A 16313-nucleotide genomic window follows, 5' to 3' on the forward strand; every position below is an offset into this window, starting at 1 on the left:
TTTTACCTTCATGATTTTCGATTAAATTATCGTTTATTTTTGTATTTTAAAAGTAATTTTTTTAAAAAAATTGAAATTGTTTTTGAGTTCTTTTTATATTTTCAAATTGTTTTCATGTAATAATTTTAAAATTAAAAAATATTATTTTAATATATTTTTAAATAAAAAAACACTTTAAAAATCAAACATCAAATTTACCCTAAATTTTTAAGCGGTCTTTGCGTATCACATCGCAACACGTTCACTGTACCCCCGGCATCTTACAAACGACATCGTCTCCTCTATCGATAGATCCAGATAACAATCGTTCTTTCGAGAAGGGCATTGATTCCAATCCTTGTCAGTTGGCGTATAAAAACGTAACACGTCCCTCAAGAATATTTAAAAATATATTTATATAAAATTATTTTCAGTGTTAGTGTTTGATTCTGGGGTTTACGTGTTTTCGGAAAAAAAAAATATTTTTAAATTATTTAATATAGTAATATTAAAAATAAATTTTAAAAAATAAAAAAAATGTTATAATAAATTTTTAAACAAAAACACTGAAAAATCACAGACGCTATCATCAAATCCAAAGAGAAATCCACTCTAGTTTTTCAACCTTTTCTGATATTAACAGAAACAGAGAGAGAGAGAGAGAGAGAGAGAGAGAGAGATAGTGTAAGCATCAATATGGCAACCTTAGAGAAGCAAGTGATGGTGGTTGGGATTGATGATAGCGAGCATAGCACATACGCTTTGGAGTGGACTTTGGATCACTTCTTCACTCCCTCACTGGGTTTCAATTCACTTTTCAAGCTAGTTGTTGTCTATGCCAAACCTTCTGCTTCCTCGGCCGTCGGTTTTGCTGGACCTGGTACCTCTTTATTTATTTATTTTCCTCTTTCCCTTTTCGAGAACAATATTCAATATTTTCTCTCTGGCTTTAAGTGAATAAAGTTGTTTTTCTTCTTTGTTTTCAGGGGCTGCTGAAGTTTTGCCATTTGTGGAGTCGGACTTGAAGAAGATAGCCGCTAGAGTTATTGAAAAGGCTAAGGGAACTTGCATCAGTAAATCGGTAAATCATCATCTCTTGTTAACTAATTCCATGCTTTCTAAAATCGATTAGTTAATTCCTATTACTTCATCTAATCGAATGGGGATGCAATCACTATTTAAATTTTGAAGGGAAGTTTGATTAGGAAAGGAAAAACTTGTGTTTAATTTAACTTCAATCTATTGTAAGAAAATGCGTTAACTACGGTCCAAAAGAGAGAAGAAATGAGGGCTTAATTTGTTATTTGGATTGGCTTTGCTTAGTGAAAGCAGGTATATATGACGACTTTTTTCCCTGATGTTTTGTGCGGCATCTAGCATTCCGTTGGCTGTTTTCCTGATCATTTCAGCTTCTCTGCAGGTGAGTGATGTGGTTTTTGAATTGGTGGAAGGTGATGCTAGAAATGTTCTTTGCGAGGCTGTAGACAAACACAATGCTTCAATACTGGTTGTGGGAAGCCATGGTTATGGAGCTATTAAAAGGTCTTGATTTTATCTTTCCTTTTCCTTTTTTTTTTTTGGAATTACCCTATGGTACTATGAAACCGGATACCGGGTACTTGCGATCTTTCATGAATATAGGTTGCAGATATTTAACAAGGTAAGCTATACACTGTACTCTCAAATGTTACAGATGCCTTTTTTTCCTGTGAAATGTATCTTATTTTGTTTTCAATCTAGTGCATTAATCTAGCTTTTAATCCTGAAATGGCATTGGAATCCCGAGGCTATATATCGTTTCCTGTTAGATATTCAGTGTAAACCGTTGAAAAGCTCTTAGGAAGCTTGGCCACAGCTCCTTTACACATGGTTTTGTGCTGTCCAAAGCACTTGTTTGCCTGCAGAAATTTTGTTTTAACGTGTTTTCATATTTCTCTTGCAGGGCAGTTCTAGGTAGTGTGAGTGACTATTGTGCTCACCATGCTCACTGCACTGTCATGATTGTGAAGAGGCCTAAGATCAAACAGTGAGATGATTTAACTGCTTCCGAATTAACAATATTCAAACAATGTAATTGGCAATTGTTGTCAAATAAACATATGGGATATACCGTCATGTATTTCATATGCTGCGTAGTATTGTTATAGGACTATTTTGTGTATGCTATTCCTGCTACTATCTGTGTATCTATGTTTGGGTCTGGGTTAAATTGATAGTTGATGTTTGGATTACTGCAAAGATACTCCTCCTCCATGGTTGTTGTCAGTGTTAACTTTCATCATTTGTATCTTTCAATTTTACTCGTACTTCTACTTGAGATTTTTTATCCATTCTACCCTTCCATGAGTGCCATCAATTTTCCATCCAAACCTGTTAACAAAATCCATTAAACAGCCCTGTAAACTCCATTAAATTTAGGCCATCCGTATAACCATTTTGTTAGGTCATCTATATAGTCTGTTTCTCACCTGGAAGTGATAAATTTTCATATAACTACTTAGATCCCCCAATCTTTGCAATCTCTACATGCTTGGCTATATCATTCTTCTCGGGTTGGAAAAAAACTCATCCTCCAGTTCTTGTCATCATGTTGCTGCTGTCATCCTCTAACGTTCAACTCATTCAAATAAAGTAGGTCAAAAATCAATTCCCAAAACACTTTTAATACACTCTTAATCTTGACAAATTTAGTACTGGTCATTAATGACTTGATCTACACCAAACTTTTAATCATATTATTCAATCTCTTCATCTTCTCTTCCTTCTCCTTTTCTTACTTCTCCTTCTCAACAAATCTGAAATAAACAATATATTTTCACTTTTGCCTTCAACAATTACCCTCTTCCTTTTCCTTCTAGGCATCAATATTATATGCACCTATTTTATAATAGGTTATATGTATTGCATCTTCTGGCATGCACAACATTCATTTCATGTTGTTATGGTCTACTTAACAGAATATGACATGTATCTATAGTCACAATATCACACTAAATATTATCAAAGTATCTCTTGCTTATAGAAAATAAAAGGAAACAATATTTGTCCATAATTACCTTATTGTTTTCATTTAGCCATTTCAGTTTGTAGGATGTGAGGTGTTCTTCTATTTTAAGTTCCAACTTCTCTATGGTTCTGGCTTATTATATATTCTTATAGTTATTTCTATCAATGATCAAATTGCATATCTTGTCATTAACAGAATAGGTTGTTTGGAAGATGTTAGAACGTACTCAATTATATCTTGAATCACTCTTAGAGAACAACAAGATCTTTCAGACAACTAGTGTAGTGTAGGACCACTATCCTCATAAAGAATCTATTTATTATTATCAGAATTATCACAAAACAGGTTCGTCCATTGCATCCATAGGCTCTTCTATCAACACAATCTTTCCTGGATGACCTTTTGATTTGCTACGTTCACTAAGCTAAAGCCCCAATTCACCATAATTGTAACAACAAATCCTGAAATCTAAACCAAAACTCTTGACTTGTTGCATGTTGATTTTGCTGACTAGTTCTATTTTTGGGGAGAGCTTGGTCTCGGATTATTGTTGGATAATATTTTTTTTAAAAATATTTTTTTTACATTATCACAACATCAGATATATATATATATATATATATATATATATAAAACACAATCCCGGACAATACCCAGAAAATTTTTAAATCCAGCAGGAGAGCAGTAAGGATTATCCAGACTAGCCGAGCAAGGGAGCAGCAGACCTGGAGGCAAATTGTTATAACATCTAACTTTTGCAGCTCAAAAAACAATATTCTCATTTAACTGTATGCCCACGGTTCAGAAATCTCATCCAAAACCATTTCTCTCGAGATGAACTCCGGAAGTGATGTTTTACAAAGTGGATCAAATCACCGAGCTGCTAAGTTTCCTTCCATAAATGGAGACCGAAAAATTATAGAAAACGCGGGCACTAATTGTGGAATTTCAAGTTCGAGTTCCACTACTGCTTCGATGGAATACAGAACCTCGTACGACAAAGATTTAACACAAGCACACGCCTACAAGCTAAGCTAAAGAAACACGAGTTCACAGAAACAAAATTGTTGAACCACTCTGCTTATCTTACACTCGTTGTTCTAACATATTACAATTTATTAGTTAGACAACGAGTTAAAAAAAAAATTCAAAAATCCAAGCACCATGTTGAAAATAAAACACAATTCTTTTATTAAAATTGAGCATTACATCATCAAAAGAGACAACAATAGCATAGAAGATGAAAAAAAGAAAAAACACAAGACAGAACTAATTAAAAACATAACCAATTCAAATCGTTTACTAATATCAACGATATTTTTTAATTAAAATACCGTTGAATATAAACATATTGAAATAATTTAAAAAAAAAACCTAAAAATACATATCAAAATCATTAAAATGCATTAAAAAAACATCAATTTAATAATAATTTTTTTTTATGTGAAATACTTTGAAAACCACATTAAAATAAGTTAAACCATAATGCGAGACAAACTCTAAAACCAGAAGCATCAAGTGTACAATGGCCAATCAGTCCAAGCACCGGAGACATGCCCATTTTCACAAACATAAGCCCGAACAACAGGCTCGCCATCATCATGATACCCGCACCCTCTCTTCAAGCAAAATGCAGAATTCAAATCCCAAGTCTCCTTACACTCACAAAACGCACAATTCAAATCAGTCTTGCTCCTATTCCCATCATGCACCGTTCTCCAAACCCTCGATTTCTTAAAATTCTTAAAAATCCCTCTAAACAACATATAACTCCTCTTCTCTTCAGTGTGAACACAGCCGGGCCAATCACAAATGTACAAGCAATCCCCTCGAAACCGACTCGCTAATAGCTTATTCCCTTGTTCTCTGCACAAATTCCAAACCCCAGATGCCAAATGAGACCTCGAAGATCTACAACAAACTTTCCTTCTCTTGCTTACAGAAAAATCGAGGCCTGCCTTGTCAACAACACCAACGCTTTTATCGTCATTATCACCGATAACATCTTCATTCCCTTCACAGCTAGCAGCAGCCCCATCCTGTGATTCAGATACGTTGTAGACGGTGTCGTGATATAAATCGTCAAATAAGGACCAAGATGAATCGCAGTTTTCTAAATTAGAACAAGAATCAGACGCTTGTTGTGGTTGGTGGGGCATGGGCGGTGTGGTTTTCGATTTGCGGAAATAATCGTCGGGGCCAAGCTCGCGTTCGAGGCCAAAATCGGAGAGCTCGAGAAGGACGCCGGCGTGGAGGAGGCCAGGGCAGCAAACGGCGAGCTTGTAGAGGGCAGACCAGCCGCCGGGGAAGGAGGAGTCAGGGGATGGGAGGAGATCGGCGACGACAGAGGGGATGGTTTTATTGCACTTGGATCTCCAGCAGATGTCGCGTACAAGAGAGGAGAATCTGGAGCAGACACAAGCGAGGCGGGCCCAGTTGCGCGGATCGTCTTCTAGTTTGGAGAGGATGTTGAGGACCACGTCTTCTGAGAGTCTTGAGAAATCCGTGGTCACTGTCATTTCTTTTTCCGTTTGCGAAGTCGGAAAATGAAAACTCAAAACAGAGGAAGCCGGGGGTGTTTTTGGTACTCTAATATCTAATCCAATTGTGAATCTGAAGAAGAAGGGTTCTCTTGAGGTGGAGAAGAGGTTAGTGTGGTGATAGAATCAGGTGGCGGTCCGCGATTGGTTCTGGAGACTAGCTATTTATTGATGGATGGTGAGGTGACACGACTCCACTGTTTAATCTATCCACTGCCTGCCACCCTCATTATTATATGTTATTGAATTTTTCCAATTAGTTTAATCAACCAGGGCATTTTTTTTTTTTTTTTTTTTTTTGTGGAGACGGGGTAGCAGAGGACTGATGAATTTTGTGAAGGGCTGCTCTATAGAGGGCATCGCATTCTGTAATTTCAGCTTGAAATGTGAATTGAAGGCCTCAGCTTCCACCACTCGAGCCCATCGTTAATTGTCATGTGCTAACATTCATTCCATAAATCACATGACTTCAGCACCACAGCAGGCACTACTGAAGTTTTAGAGGGTGTTCGATAGCGAGATTGCATCTGCGTTTTTAACAAAATGCAGATGCAACCCGTTTGGTAAAAAAGAAAAGCAATTGATTATTCATGGGACTCACGACATTTCAGCGTCCAAAACACAGGAGAAAAAAAAGCAAACGAATGCTGCTTCTTGTGCATGCTGCTTCCTGCGCCCTTCATGCTAATTAATTAGCACACGAATAGTGTAGCATGGCTACACTGTTCACTGAACAGTGTAGTCATGCTACAGGTCAGACCGGTTCCGGTTCAGGCCGGACCGGTTCTGGTTCAAAGTTTAAAAATGCATTGAACCAGGTCCGACCCAGTAAAATGAAAAATAAAAATTATTTTTTATTTTTTAATTGTGTTTTATTAAAAAAAACTAGTGTTTAACATTATTCAATGACACTGCATAAATTACAGAGATCGCTTGATGAGGTAGCATTTATAGAATTTGATCGCAATTTCAATTTTATTCCTGATTATATTTTACCTGATGTTGTTGCGTGCTTAAAAAACAAAAAAAACTGTAGTCCTTGTCGTATGTATTTCTTACGTGATGGAATTGTAGATAGTTTAATGGAACAATAAAAAATATTTTATATAAAGTATTATTTATTTTATGATGTAATAGCAATAGTTAAATCCACAATATTTAAATTAAAAACCATTAATATAAATATATATTTTTTAAAATTATTTTATAACCTCAATTTCAAAAGCACTCTTAACCAAACATATTAAATTATTTTTTCTTCAACCTCAATTTCAACCACAGTTTTAACCAAACATCTATTTTTTCAAACCAACCTCAACTAAAAGTACTTTTTATAAAACAATTTTTTTTAAACCATAACCACAACAGCTACCGCAATACCAAACACACTTTTAATACTGCACCATATCGTACTTTACCGTGTGCAAGTAATAATGATATAAAGCGAAAAAACGAAGCAATCCAAATTTTTTATAAAACTCCGTTTGCTAGCATTGCGGGGGTGGAATTGGGGTAGTGCCGTGTGTTTAGAATTGCGTTCAAATCGTTATTTCTCTAAAAAATATAATTTATTTTAAAAAGCATTATTTTAATAGTTTAAAGTTACGAAATGCGCAGCTCCCAAAGGTACAGATTCTATGTCAGAACACAGATTCTATCCCAGAACACAGATCCACCTTTGCAGTGCGGGCACATCACTATACATATACCCTCACTTTTTAAATTTTTAGCAGCGCTGAGCAACCTCGGTGTTATCTGGTTCAACACCTTATTGGGGCGTGCGTGGGAGGGTATGGTGGAGATTCAATGAACAGGACCCTCTCTCCAAACAAGAGAGACTTTAGGCTACCGCTTTGCCACCTCTAGTGGATATATATCAGCAAAACCCATCCACGCACTAACACCTGCCCACCATTTCTATACACATGGGGTCGCCTTCACCTGTCGGTTCATATTTCCCTGCTGCAGCTTCAAGAAAGATTTATATTCCCCCAAGATCAATCAGGCTCCACACACACACACACACACACACACACACACACACACACAACCCTCTAGGCAGGCTTGCCAAGGAGCCATCGGAACTGCTTTGACAGTCACCTCCGTGTTCAAAATCCTCAACTGTGAAAGAAACCTCCCATGCAAACATCAAATTCGTAAAAATCATTTCCAGGAAGCAAATCCCAGCCAAAAACACTCTACAAAGTTAACCCAAAAAAAAATTAGCCAGACACGCATATTCCTCATTAATACCAATCCTTCTGAAAGGTCCAGGAAATATAAGTACGCTTTAACCACGCCATCGCACATGTTGCGCCTCCGTGCAAAGAAAAAATGAGAAAAAGCAACCCATCCAAATAACCGAGAATCAAATATAATATAGCTAATAAAATCCAATAAGGTAAACGATACCAATTCAAGCATACAATCCAAATCAGGCCTAGGCACAAGAATCTGAACATAGTGCACTTGGTAAAATTAAAACATATTGTTCACGACTCTTTTCCTTGTGCATTGTTCACCAATTACTTATTAATTCAAAAGTTCAAACCACATACTTTCAGCTTTCCCTGAATCCGTGGTCCATGGATAAGCCATTATCACCACCTCACCTGCCAACAAATTTGCAAATACCAAGTCAATACTCAAGTACAATAATGGGTCACCAATCAAAACATCTTGAGAATAACATGTTTCAACATCAGTAACTAAGAATAAATTAGCAGACGAGAATGAGACCGTGATAAACTCTTGCTTCTGCTTCTGCTATCCCTGGGGCTCCTGCTAACACTTCGCTTTTTAGGGCTTTTGCTAGTGCGTTTCTGATGCACAAGAACATCAATATTAACCAAAAAAATGATATAGTGTGCATGGCAAGCAGGCATAACTACAATGACTAAAACCATAAGATTGGTTATTGACCAGCAGGGAGAACTAGTGCATTCAAGTGGCGGGTGGAGAAGCAAAGCCTACTTTATTATATTACCAATATGATGAATGGTCCCATTCTGTTATGCTGCCTGGGAACTCCATCTTAAAAGCAATTTTATTCCATGGTCAAGCCAACTAGGAAAGACAACTGCTAGCGCAAGATTATCCACTAAGAAACAGGTTTCTTCATATCTGCCTAATCCTACATGAGAAATAACTTACAGATGGAAGTGGAGATCTTGATCTTGAACGGGATCTGCAAAAGTTCCAGAAACAACCCAAATTTAAAATCCACACGTTCCTTTTAACAACTCTCATCCAAGAGCCTTGATGCCTCTTCCACGTCAGAGTAACCACATTCATAAATGATTATATGAAAAGCTATAAACTTTAGCAATTCAAGAGAGCCAAAAAAAAAAAACAAATCAGGCACCATTTCATAAAAATGAGACCTCAATAAAATAACTAGTAAAAAAGTTAATACATATCAATTAAAGAACTATAATGTGTTTGAAGACACCATCTGACAGTACAGAGGCATGCTTCCCTGCTGTACAGGAAAATCCACAACGAGTCCAGCCAGAAGGTCCTAATAGCTTGGCAATAGTTGGAGTAGAAAAAGATAATGACAGTTTCTACCGCTCAATGTTGACCAGACTTCCAGATCCACTGGCAGTTAGTTCACTGATATCCAGCCTTATTATTGCAATGCATAATCTCCTTTGTTCCCAGTCTAGCACCCATGGACATTATGATGCTAAATACATTAGAACAGTGACACTATGAAGGTTTCCAAAGCTGCCATCTGAAAAACAGCATACCTCTACAACTGAACCATATCCCATCAAGATCCTAATATCCAATTCCCATGTCACTGCAATATATCAAAGAAGGCAATTTTCATACAGTAAAAAGAAAGAAACTAAAGATGGTTTGAAAATCCGAATTGTTTTCCAATTACCCCATCTACTCAATGAAACAAATCATTAAAGTGAAAAAGGTTTCGGACAATTGCAGAAAGAAAAATGAATCCCAAGACAATACTTTTTAAATTCAAAATCAAATCCCCTCTCAAGCACAATTCTACAACTTAGACCCAAAAATAACCTACGGGTAAAATTATCATAGCATTAGTAATTGTGAACTTGTTGTAGCTGCAAGGCAAAACTTTGTTATGCTGCTGGTGTATATATATATATACTATTTGACTTTGAAAGTTGAAGCAAAAAACTACACGGCAAGGTCAGGTGGCAAGGCCAATAGAATAAGTGCAAGCGACCACTTTGTAAAACATAGTTAATTTAATGCAAATATGGAATAACTCCATCACAAATCGGAAGCTTTCAAAGCCACAAAGAGTAGAGCGCATCTTCTTGTGTATTGCTCTCCCCCTCTCATATACACACCAAAAAATAAAATGCAAGTTAAAACATAAAAGTACAAATCAGAACCTCAACAATTAAGCAAAAAAGAATTAATACCTTGATGGAGAGCGTGCCCTTGACCCAGAGCGAGAAACAGACCTCGATCGAGACCTTGCAGGTGATCGACGTGTAGATTTGTTTTTAGGAGACTTGCTGCATAACAATGTCAAGGTTGAGAAACAACTACACACCAACTTATCACCAAGACAATTGTTACACACAAACCTTCGGCTCCTGCTCTGACTTAAACTTCGACCGCGGCTATCACTGCGGCCTCTAGAATGAGATCGACCACGACTAGGGCTCCTAGATGAGTCCCGTTTGGAATCATATTCCCTCACCTGCAAGTAAAATGTGAAATATGAGTAACACAACATGTATGCATGCATGTGTGAATAGAGGAAGAGGAATTTGAACCATACACGAACATATGCCCGAGAAAATGCATTTCGAAACTCAGAGTCATCAAGCTTCTTAATCTGCAGAGGAAAACAAACCAAAGAATCTGAAATGATAAAAACATTGAACCTGTTGGGAAGTTCAGAGATTATTCAAACTGTCAATGGAAAATCAGAGAGATAACTCACTGCATATTTCATGTCTTCATAGTTCGTGTAATCTACAATTCCTGTAGTGCCTAAAAGCAATGATAACACAACAACGTGCAAAACATTAATCCAGCATTACTCACTCTTCTCTAAAACCAAGTCCAGTAAACAACAGTTTAGAGCAATTAAAATAAACACTATCACGTTTAAGTCAAAAGATTTGGACAGAACCAAGGTATACTATAAGTTCAAACTGGTAAAGGAATTACTGAATCTAATTCAATATAATCCAGTTAATACTTGATATTTTAGTCTACATCCAAATCCTAAAGAATTTGGTCATCCAATAGATTTTTCGTGTATCCAATCAGATTACTATAAATGTATGCCTGATTTTTTAATAAATGGATTGCTGGTTTCAAATTAGAATGGGATAACCAAATCAAAACTTCTCTGCAGCGCACTACCCAACCAATTAATCTGGAAACATGTTGGATTTTTATAATCCAGCACAGTGACAGCCCTAGCATCAATAATTTCAGTGACAGCCCCAAAGCAAACTATTTTAAATGTCCTAATCTTCATTACAAACTCAAGTTCATTGTCTCAAAATTAAAAATATAAATTAAAAAGAACGAAAGAAAACAAAGTATGTAAAATCTGTATCGAGTGGAAAAAACATAGCAAATATGCTAGCTACACAGGAGCCATTCCAAGCAAATTAAAAGAATATCATGAATACTGGCAGTATATCAGTACCACAGATAGAAGTAGAAACTCAAATGTCTTAAGTATCTTACCACTACCATCACGGAACACTTGGGAGAAACAGACATCTCCTGCCCGGCGCATGTGATCCTAAAAATTATATGAGACATCAAAGTTAACCCTAAGCGAGAAACAACACTAGGAAATGACACCATCCTAACTTCAATACATGCAGATGGAAAGGGAAGTAGGTGCGGCCATGGAAGGAATATTGCCAAGTGTTGATTTAAAGAGAAAGGAATTTGGGCCAACCTTAAGGTCTTGCCATGAAGCAGAAGATGGTAACCCAGTGACTACAACTGCATGGTGAAGCAAGCCTCAAATTAAAGACATGATGAGCTAACTAGTCTACCTATCCCTTTTATAACATGTAGCATGGTATAAAATGCATTATATGTACCACACACCACGATATTCAGAGCGCCTGGATACTCCCCCACGCCCACGACCACCACTACCACTATAGCTACTATGACGATCTGAGGATGAATGTCCACGCCCACCATGTGCAAGTTCCACCTATATGATAGGTGTGAGATCATAAGATGCACGAGTCTCAACTCACAACTAACACCTAGCCGGCAGCTAAAATAATTACAAGAAATAAATAAATAGCTAACCCTTAAACGATGCCCATCAAAATCATAGCCATCACGACCACGAATTGCATCCTCAGCATCTCGAGCCTCTTCAAACTATGAAAAAATTTTTTGAAGGAAAGTTGAAAACCAAGTACAAGTGAAAAGAACGTAGAAAGCAGATTCCCAAAACTCACCTCAACAAAGGCATAACCAGGGGGTCTTGGTGGGATCTTCAAATCAATGTGAGCAATAGGTCCATACTGCAACGAAAGGAAAATCGTTATAAGACTACAAGAACAGGAAAAAAAAAAGTACAAGCTTCTCGACTGTATTCATCAGCCATTATTGTCAAAGATAGGAGTACTTTTGTGCATTTGTTCGAAAACCCTAACAAAAATTTCCTAGAAAACCAAGTTCGATAATTTCTTTCATTCCAAACAGTGAAAATCAGAAGCTATGATATATATTCGAATTTCCACGAAACAACAAAGAGGAAAATTGAATTACCTTGTAGAATAGATCTTCGACTTCTCTCTCGCGAATATCGCCAGGCAGATTTCCAACATAGAGAGTCCTGCTCGCTCGGCTACTCATTTTTCCCCCTAAAATAGTCAAGTTCAATTCAACAATCGTCAAAATGTGATCAAAACAACAAGAAACTGATGAAATTTCTGAAAGCCTGACCAGACAACGAGTTTTATCATTTTGTTTTTAAGGAAAATATGCAGAGTTCTTACCTTTCGATGAATTTGATGATCGGAGCAGCTTGGAAGACTAGGGTTTTGAAAGGTTGGGAAACCAAGGGCGGATTAGTAAACATATAAGGGGTATTATTATGGTAGTGTTTGCCTGTTACGCAAACTACGCTTTCATCTTGTGCACCTTGCCTCTATTTCAATGAACTGGTGGAGTAACGTCGACGTGTCCTTCTCATTCAAGGACCCACTTCTTTGAGAAAACAAATATTTCTTGACATATTAGACGTATAATAATTAAAAAAAAATGTTAACATTATCATAAAAACCAAAATATTATTTAAGAATCATAAAAAAAAAATCAATAACAATTAAAAAAATTACAATTAAAATATTATATTAAATATTTTTTACAATGAATTTTAATCAAAATTAAAAAACTATATTTGAAAACAAACCATACTTAGACACTTAGACCAAATGAATAGAACTCCATGCACCTGACCAAATTTAAAAAAGGCTCCACGTGCAAGGTCTGTAAGGTAGGGATAAGAAAAAAATTGAAAAATTAATTAAACTGAAAAAATTAGAAAAAAAATAATTAGAAAAACCGAACTGTAAAAAAAATTGATTAAAATTTGGAAAAAACTAATCAGTTCGATTTGGTTTTATAAGTTTGAAATCGAAAAAACCGAACTAAACTAAAAAAAAATTAAACCGGAAAAATTAAGCTAAATCGGTTCTGTCCAAAAAAATCAAACCGCAACCGGTTGGTTTAAACTAGTTTTGATTTTAAAAAAAATTGATTTAATTATTTTTTTAATAAAAATTGATCGAATCGAAAATAATCACCTCTCTGTAGGATAGTCATGCATGCCTAAACTTGGTTTTCTTGCACCTTTTTATTTTATTTTTAAAAAATATTAAGTAAGTCATGTATTATTTGTTTGTTTAAATTTCAGCTGCCGAAGAGATGGTTAAGATTTTTTTATTATAATAACCAAAATTTAATCTATTTTGATCCAAAAATATATTATAATCCCAATAAATTAATTCATCATCTCAAATCACTATTAAACCAATTTTAAAACTTGAAAAAACACATTGGCATTAAATTTGGCGTTTTTGTTCATGAATTCTCACAAAATGACTGCATTCTCTTTACTTTGTTATTTTTCAATAATTCTCTTTCCTCTATTGAATTTAAAAACCAAAATATAAATAAAATAAAATTTTAGATTAAAACATAAAAACTTCAAACTAAAAATGATAAAATCTTTGAAAAGTTGCTGAACAATTTTAAAAAAAAAACATGATATTTGATTCTTTATTACCGTCCTTGTATTTTTCATAATTTGCAAATAAGGAAATCAAGTTTTTTTCAAAATCAAGCTTCAATTGAATGTTAATTTTTTTTAATATTATGATAATTTCATAAAAAAAATTAAAATAAATTATCAAATTTAATTTACAATCATCAAAATAAATTAAAAATAATATTTTTTTAAAAATTGATTAATAGAGTAGAAAAACTTAAGGATAAAAAAAAAACTATTAACAGACCGGGCATGCTTGAAAGTATGGTTGTGGTTGCTTTTCAAAGTGTTTTTCATACCGAAATGCATTAAAATGATGTTTTTTTTTATTTTTTTAAAATTATTTTTTAAAATCAACATATCAAAATAATTTAAAATATAAAAAATTTATTTTTAATAAAAAATAAAATTTTTAAAAATACAGGTGGCCGTCGTTTCCGAACGCAGCTGAAGTGAATTCTCAAAGGCGATTATTTTTTTTATTTTAAATAAAAATAAAAATAAATTTAATTTGTAATTTTCCAAACGAAGAAAAAGGAGGGGGAAGAAAACGACGTAGTATAGTGCTGGCAAGAAAGTAGAACGGTATTTTGGCTACGGCGGGTGGTGCAAGCGACAGCAACAAGCGACAGCCCTAGAGGGAGAGATGGTGAGAGGAGGAGAAGCATTGAGTGCATACAGAGCGTTGCTAAGAGCGACTCGAAAATCATTCACGGGCGACTCACTGATGCTGAAGGCATCAGCCTCCGAGGTTAGGAAGAAATTCGAGGAGAATCGTGATGTAAGCTCCGAGACTGAGATCCAGAAGCTCCTCGAAGAGGCCCGGGAAGCTTCCCATTTCATAGCTACCATGATCGTCCAAGCTAAACTCAACGACCGAGGCGGCTACGGTAATAAATCAATTACCATCTTATTTCTCTATGTCTGTCACGTTATCTTTACGCACTCCACCTGTTCATGAAATTGCTCATCTCACTGTATCTGAATGTACTGCGACGATATTGTAATAAATTATTGCTGCAGAAGTGAAGCCTGACAAAGACCATGCTGGAGCAACACTTGAGATTCCATCCGAAGAGATTCTTCGGAAATCTGTCTGAGGAGGAGAAGGAGAAGAAGAAGAAGAAGAATAGACTTGGAACACACCAAAAAACAAAGACATGTATCAGTTTCAAATTCTTCTTCTATGGCCAACTCTAATGACATTCTATTTGGAGTTCCCTGAGCAAGATTTTTGTGGTTTATCTATTATTGAAGCATTTTTCCCCGGCTTTTGTGCTCCACGTTACCGACTTATGCAACCGGTGGTAGATTTACTGAATAACTAGATGTAAAGCCGTTGCACTGGTTTTTGTTTTTCTCAGTCTTCTCTTTTATCCTTTATTGTTTTTATTGGTGGGGTTATTTTCAAGTAGCAAATATCAGTTTCAATTAAATTTTCTTGCCCAAGGCAGGATCTGCAAACTAGACCTTTAAATATACAATTGCAGCAGCAATGTATGAACATTTGGGCAGCTCTGTCCTCACCCTCTATTGGATTTGAGCTCTTTCGTATATTTCAGGCTTTCAGCATCACTTTCTACAAGAAAGGCTACTGATCCAACAACTCAATTTGCCAACAATGCCTTTTCGTCGTAGCTTCAACGGCCTTCCTCACAGAGTCTCTCAAACCTGGCCAAGAGCAATCACCTCTTTATTTTTCAGAACCACCCATGTTTGCCAAGTTTTTATGTTGTGGACACCCTTAAGAAGTTTGATTTGGGTGTGTTAGCTAGGCTACTTAATCACCTGCAGCCTGGATCTGCTATGAGCTGCCCATGATGCCAAGTGACAGTGCCTCCTTGTGCCTGCGCCTATTGAAAAAATTGGAACTTAGGGCTCCCGCTTATCATGTCATGTCAGCAGTGTTATCACTGTGCTTTTTGTGAACGTCACACTGCATATTAAAATCCTGTACAGTATAAAAAAGAAGTTGAAGGTTGTTTCATGATCTTCTGCTACTGTATATGGGAGGATGGAAGGTAAGCTCCAGTGACATTCTATTGCGAGTGCTTTGAGCAGAATTTTGTTATTTTACGTGTTGTGTTCATCCATTATTGAAGCAGTAATTTTCCGTGTACGGTTTGTTGCCAACAGCTTCTGCACTGATAGTCACTATCATTCAATGTCTATAACATGTGAAGGCCGTTGCCTTGAGGTTTTTTTACTTATCATTTGTGTGTTCTCTCAAGTTTTTGCTCTTCCTCAATTCTCTTTTACTTCATGTTTCTCACCTGGTTCAAGCGTGACGTGTTATGGAGGCATTCTATTAAATTTCAGGCTTAACTGGTCTTTCAAGTTGAATTCTCAGGACTCCATTGCTGCTATAGCTTCAACCACCTTTGTATTCATCTGCGTGGTCTCTCAAACCTTGTTAAGAACAATCACCTCTGATTTGCTAACGATCACCCATTCGCCATGTTTTATGCCCTGACACCCTTGAAAACTTAGTTTTGAGCGTGCTAACAGGGAAATCAAGCACCCG

At 36.1% G+C, this 16313-nt stretch overlaps 4 protein-coding genes across 8 annotated transcripts; 2 read left to right on the forward strand and 2 right to left on the reverse strand.

Moving 5' to 3' along the window:
- The first annotated feature begins 556 nt into the window (after positions 1-556).
- Positions 557-2217, forward strand: LOC133681620 (universal stress protein PHOS34-like). Its single transcript, XM_062104710.1, has 4 exons — positions 557-859; positions 966-1060; positions 1400-1521; positions 1922-2217. Exons 1-4 carry the CDS (start codon positions 676-678, stop codon positions 2007-2009), a joined length of 489 nt encoding a protein of 162 aa, XP_061960694.1. The 5' UTR covers positions 557-675; the 3' UTR covers positions 2010-2217.
- A 1936-nt stretch (positions 2218-4153) lies between these two features.
- Positions 4154-5795, reverse strand: LOC133681639 (phytochrome A-associated F-box protein). Its single transcript, XM_062104732.1, has one exon. The coding sequence runs from the start codon at positions 5503-5505 to the stop codon at positions 4501-4503; it is 1005 nt and encodes a 334-aa protein (XP_061960716.1). The 5' UTR covers positions 5506-5795; the 3' UTR covers positions 4154-4500.
- A 2089-nt stretch (positions 5796-7884) lies between these two features.
- LOC133682652 (serine/arginine-rich-splicing factor SR34-like) lies at positions 7885-12653 on the reverse strand. Of its 5 annotated transcripts, XR_009836713.1 has the most exons (15): positions 12516-12652; positions 12286-12380; positions 11973-12038; positions 11818-11892; positions 11605-11716; positions 11450-11496; positions 11230-11287; positions 10469-10518; positions 10304-10360; positions 10107-10222; positions 9939-10034; positions 9279-9331; positions 8680-9190; positions 8266-8348; positions 7885-8138 (listed from the first exon to the last, which is right to left on the reverse strand). XR_009836713.1 is itself a non-coding variant. In XM_062106087.1 (14 exons), the coding sequence occupies exons 2-14, from the start codon at positions 12370-12372 to the stop codon at positions 8135-8137; spliced, it is 885 nt and encodes a 294-aa protein (XP_061962071.1). In that variant the 5' UTR covers positions 12373-12380; positions 12516-12652; the 3' UTR covers positions 7885-8134. The 5 variants fall into 5 exon arrangements, 2 of the variants coding, with proteins under 2 accessions (XP_061962071.1, XP_061962070.1); XR_009836712.1 differs by having other exon boundaries at positions 8680-9331; XM_062106087.1 differs by lacking the exon at positions 9279-9331 and having other exon boundaries at positions 8680-8713.
- A 1689-nt stretch (positions 12654-14342) lies between these two features.
- Positions 14343-15345, forward strand: LOC133681992 (mitochondrial zinc maintenance protein 1, mitochondrial). The gene is made up of 2 exons (XM_062105213.1): positions 14343-14679; positions 14813-15345. The coding sequence occupies exons 1-2, from the start codon at positions 14436-14438 to the stop codon at positions 14887-14889; spliced, it is 321 nt and encodes a 106-aa protein (XP_061961197.1). The 5' UTR covers positions 14343-14435; the 3' UTR covers positions 14890-15345.
- Positions 15346-16313: the final 968 nt, after the last annotated feature.

This window comes from Populus nigra, chromosome 2, assembly GCF_951802175.1.
Source record: "Populus nigra chromosome 2, ddPopNigr1.1, whole genome shotgun sequence".
NCBI classification, from domain to species: Eukaryota; Viridiplantae; Streptophyta; class Magnoliopsida; order Malpighiales; family Salicaceae; genus Populus; species Populus nigra.